The following is a 4,815-nucleotide window of genomic DNA, read 5'->3' as shown; positions in this document are numbered from 1 at the left end:
TAGTTTTATATGGTGACTCACTCCCTTTATTTTTATGCACATTTTTAAAAATAGTTATACAAACTGTATTAAAACACAGTAAGCCAACCTTTGAAAGATAATAAGTAATGACAAGAATTATCAACAAGACCACAATTTCATAAGAGTTATAGGGTTCATCGTTCTTTCTTTGTATCATTCGTCTTTTGTTGTCATTTCCAGTGAAAACAGGATCAGGGATCAACATTTCCCTGAAATTACTAAATGCTCCTCCCACGATAAACTTGAATTTCTCTTATCTTAAAAACACAACTGATTTGAATTTAAATTAGCTGGATGATTATAATTCAGATATTCCGATTAACTAAAAAGAAAATGCGTTTCGATGCCTTTTGTTTCCATTTGCACTATAAAGGCAGCACAGTCAATAAATGCTTTTGCATTTGCAGGACTTCATGAGTACAATTGATTTTCCATCATCTGGCTAATCAAATCACTGTTTCAACTCTAACAAGAAATGTGAAATCCATCACCTGGTATAAAGCAGGGGCGTTACCAGCTACTTAAGATAACAGGAAATGCAGCAACGTTGTAGACATAAAATAAAGCCATTTTTTTGTTATTTTAGTTGTATTGCAAGAGCTGTTAGTCTTTAAATCTCTGCAATGGAAGGACTGCCAAAGTAAAAGAATTTAGATGACTTAAAAATCACATCTTAAATAGGCCCACATTATGAATATTTAGGTTTTATTAAATAGCAAGATTGTACAATCCAAAATTGCTTACTGGAGGGTTGTTTACCAACTGGTGGCCTGCATTTAGTCTATTAGTGTATCATAAAATGCTTACTAAGGAGTCAAATACAAATAGTCACATCTGGTCACATCTGCACTGAAAGAGTCCCATTTTAAAATCTATGGGAGCATTCAGTGATTGCAAATACCACGAAGCAAAATTCCTACCCATTATTGTGAGCTTTCAAACGTAAGTCAGCCACCCTTTGAATTCACATTTGAGCAAAAGGGGTATGCAGAACTATTTCTATAAGTTAATTGTTCCTATTTTAACAGCACAAACATGCATTTAGTTTACTTCAGCAATAACAAAAAATAACTTGAGGAACTTTCTTCTATCAGTTGAGGTTAAAATAAAAATGCTTATAGGCTTTGTATTAGCACTTTTATGCACTATTTGCAAGGGATTCAGCAAATTATAAAAGTGGCTCAAAAAATAACTCTTTGGACTACAGTTAAAAAAATTACATATCAAGTTCTGCACGTAGTGTAAATAATGGTCGTCTCTATAATAAATCTTTCTAGCTCCACCCACTGTTTGACTTAGTATTTTACATTCACAGTCATCTGTCCAGTGATCGGAGCTTTATTCTGGCTTCCTGTGAGTCAGAGATTTTTCTGCTGTTGTAAAACACTGAACGGGTTGGTGTCAACAGCACTCCTCTCACAAACTCTAAAGGGAATAATTATGAGTTATACACCGGAACCTTCTCAGTTAGCCTCATTTAATATTGCTAATCTCACTCGCTATGAATTGAAGTTGACTTAAAATCCTATTTGTAACCTGTGAAAAACAAAAAAACCTGCAACCCTGTGCCTGAAGAACTGAACTCTGTGTGACCTTTGGGGAAGCTGTACCTAGATCCCTGTAGGGTGGCTTTGAAGGGAGGTTGTCATACAGTTTACAGGGAGTAAACACTGGGAAGCATGCTGAATATAGGCACGCTCAAATACACTGGAAAAGCAAAGCTTGGCCTGATATGTTTGGCATGTGAGAGGTGCTTCACATTAATATGCATTTAGAGTCTACGCTTGTGCACAATACATGTGGTTAAATAACAAAGAGAGAAGGTGTCAGCGGCACTTTGTCTTTCTCTGCTGCTCGTGCTTAAGTCTCGACACCCCAGGGGATCATTTTTACTCCTTAGTTTTTTATTTTACATTTTCTATTAGGATCTGTTAATCTGGTTTAAATCAAGCATTATATCTAGTAAGATTATGCTCAAAATACTTTGCAAAACAAGCATTACAAATTAACGCTCAAACCTTTTGTGAAGTGTAACTTTTCATTAAATATATTAAACAGGATACAAGGCAAAGCTGCACAGAAACGTTAAAATCATAGGTTTTCCAGGCCTGTTTTCTGCATTTATTTCTGATTTCCTTCCTGGAAATGCACATTCTCATCTCCAGGCCTCTTAGGTCAGGTTTGTGATGAGTATGTGCATTTCCATGTACTAAACTGATAACAGAAGACCAGCATTCAGTTTTAAGTTCGCTCGAGGTCTCTTCCAACTCTCATTCCATTTAATCTAAAGCCAAAATGATTCAGTCAAACAATGAATGTATGCTACTAAACGTGCTTTATAAAAATCAGGCATGAAAGGAGTGATAAAATGCAGTGTACAGCTGTAACAACATCAGGTTATAACACTCAATGTTAAAAAGAAAAATACTTTCATATAAAAACACCCAGTATTTGGATATTTTCCAAACCAGAAACAGGTTCAGAGTGAGAGCTCTCACTTTATTCTTCCTTTGCCTGTGCACCTACTTTCCTCCATAAAATCTTGTAGGTCATGTAGGTGTTGCTGATGACATCCAGCCCTTACACAAGCGGATTTGGTACACACTTTAGCACCATGGCCGGTTACGTTCATCTATATCTGCCAATACCTAACACCTCTCCCCTTTGTTTGATGGACACTAAATACTGGTTGCTCCCAGGTGAAAATATTTATCAGCTGGCTGAATCTGTGAGGGTTTTAGGAGCCTGATATTGTGAAAACCTGTCATCGATGCGTTTCTGTAGATCAATATGGAGGAAAAATAAAAAGACAACTGGTAAGTCTTAAAAAAACAAAAAAACAAAGCAGTTAATCAAAATGAGGATGCTCGTTTATTTTTTATGTTGTATAGGAATAACAAATACTGCTTTGGTGATTCACCACCTCCAAAATGGCCGATGTAGCAGAAATCCATGATTTCCAGGCAATACTACCTCCTAGTGGTCGTTTCCTGAACCCAATTTAAAGAGGAGAGTTTAAGGATTTAAAAAGGAAATAAAAATAATTGTTCCCAAACGTTCCCAAAGTGGGGGGTTTAAAAGCACTTTCTGTTGATCTGAATTAAGACTGCGAGATTAGATAGATTTTTAAAACATTAAAAACTTTAATAAAAGCAGAACATAGGGGGTGAGCTGAACACATGAATTTCAAAGGATTTTAATCTAGGCAAAACAAAAAAAGAAAACAAAAAGAAAACTGGGACGGGAAAGTGGGGCAAGAGTACAGTGAAAATAGTCCCTGACATTTCTCAAAACAATAAACAAAAGAGAGCAAAGAAAAAAGTTTTAGGGTCAAGAAGCTGAAGAAATCCAGTCCCATGCTGCCGGACACTGCCACAAACTTTACCTAAAACCCTGAGTTCATGGTGTGAAAACAGGCAAAACTGACAGATCTGCAAATCAAACAATCGATTTTTTCTCATTTGAAGCAGTGACTGACAAAAATTATACTTAAAGAATTCAACATAACAAAATACAGTTCAATAATTCACAATTCTTAGTATTAAAGTCCATAACGTGTGGAATAAGAGGACAAGAAGGGAAGTCCTGGTGGGGGGTGGATGGGATCCAGAAAGCAGGCTGTGTGGGTGATGGGCGTTGCTTCTTTTTAATTGAACTCGAAGACCACCTCTCACCCCCTACCTGGACATGTGTAGCTCGTGTGTGTAAATCAAGTCCATTTCAATTAGAAATGAATCTCTCATCGTTTGAGGGCGCCATTAGTAGCCACTGCTAAATCCACCACCCCTGTTATAAGGAGCCCCGCTCCGGTAAGAAGTATAGTTGCCCCCCTTCATCGCTCCGTAACTGGAGTGCTGCTGTCCATAGCCGTCCCCAAAGTCCCCATTGCTGTACCCGCCACCCATCTGGCTGTCGTATTCGTCGTATCCCCCGTAGCCTCCGTAGCCATCCCCCCCGTTATAGCCCCCGCCGTAGCCGTAGCCACCCCCGTAACTACCGCCGTAGCCGCCTCCGTAGCTGCCGCCGCCGCCTCCTCTTCCGCCGCCGTAACTCTGCATCCCTCTCCCTCGACCCCTTCCTCCCCGGCCGCTGGTGGACATTTCCTGCTTGGTTAGAGCCTTTTTCACCTCCACCTTGTTCCCGTTGATGGTGTGGTATTTGGTCAGGACCGCTTTGGTGGCGGAGTCGGTATCCTCGAAGAAGACAAAGCCGAAGCCTCTCTTCCTGCCGGTCTGCTTGTCGGAGATGATCTCGGCCTTCTCCACCGCGCCAAATTGCGAGAAGTACTCGGTCAGGTTCTCCTCAACGATGTGGTCTTTCACGCCGCCGACGAAGATTTTCTTGACATTGGCGAGTATGTCCGGGTTGTTGGCATCCTCTCGCGCTATGGCCCTTTTCACCTCCACGTTGTTGCCTTCGACGACATGTGGCTTAGCGGCCATTGCTGCGTCGGCCTCCTCCGGCGTGGAGTAGGTGATGAAACCGAAACAGCGGGAACGTCCAAGCTGCTGGTTCATGACCACCACGCAGTCGCTAAGGGTACCATACTGCTCGAAGTACTTGCGGAGGCCTTCATCGGTGGTCTCCACGTTCAATCCCCCAACAAAAAGCTTACAAAGTTTGGATGTCATGGTTCCTCCGGAGGATGGTGCGCAGCTCAGACCGTCCCTCTTCTTCAATGAACCGACGTAAGGGCGGGCCGTTTCACTCACGTCTTCGTAAGACGTTCCTCTCGCTGATTGGTCACCTTAAACCAAATCACCCCCTCACAATCGGCGCGCGATTGGCGTCACT

The 4,815-nt window shown here is 41.1% G+C and overlaps 1 protein-coding gene across 1 annotated transcript; it reads right to left on the bottom strand.

Annotated features, from left to right (window-relative positions):
- Positions 1 to 3,140: 3,140 nt before the first annotated feature.
- On the bottom strand, positions 3,141 to 4,711 carry LOC308408195 (heterogeneous nuclear ribonucleoprotein A0-like). The gene has a single exon (XM_080900346.1). The coding sequence runs from the start codon at positions 4,650 to 4,652 to the stop codon at positions 3,780 to 3,782; it is 873 nt and encodes a 290-aa protein (XP_080756472.1). The 5' UTR covers positions 4,653 to 4,711; the 3' UTR covers positions 3,141 to 3,779.
- Between the last annotated feature and the right edge of the window lie 104 nt (positions 4,712 to 4,815).

This window comes from Rhamphochromis sp. 'chilingali' (assembly GCF_963969265.1).
Source record: "Rhamphochromis sp. 'chilingali' genome assembly, chromosome: 13".
In the NCBI taxonomy this organism is placed as follows: domain Eukaryota; kingdom Metazoa; phylum Chordata; class Actinopteri; order Cichliformes; family Cichlidae; genus Rhamphochromis; species Rhamphochromis sp. 'chilingali'.
This window is presented reverse-complemented; position numbering and strand designations above follow the sequence as displayed.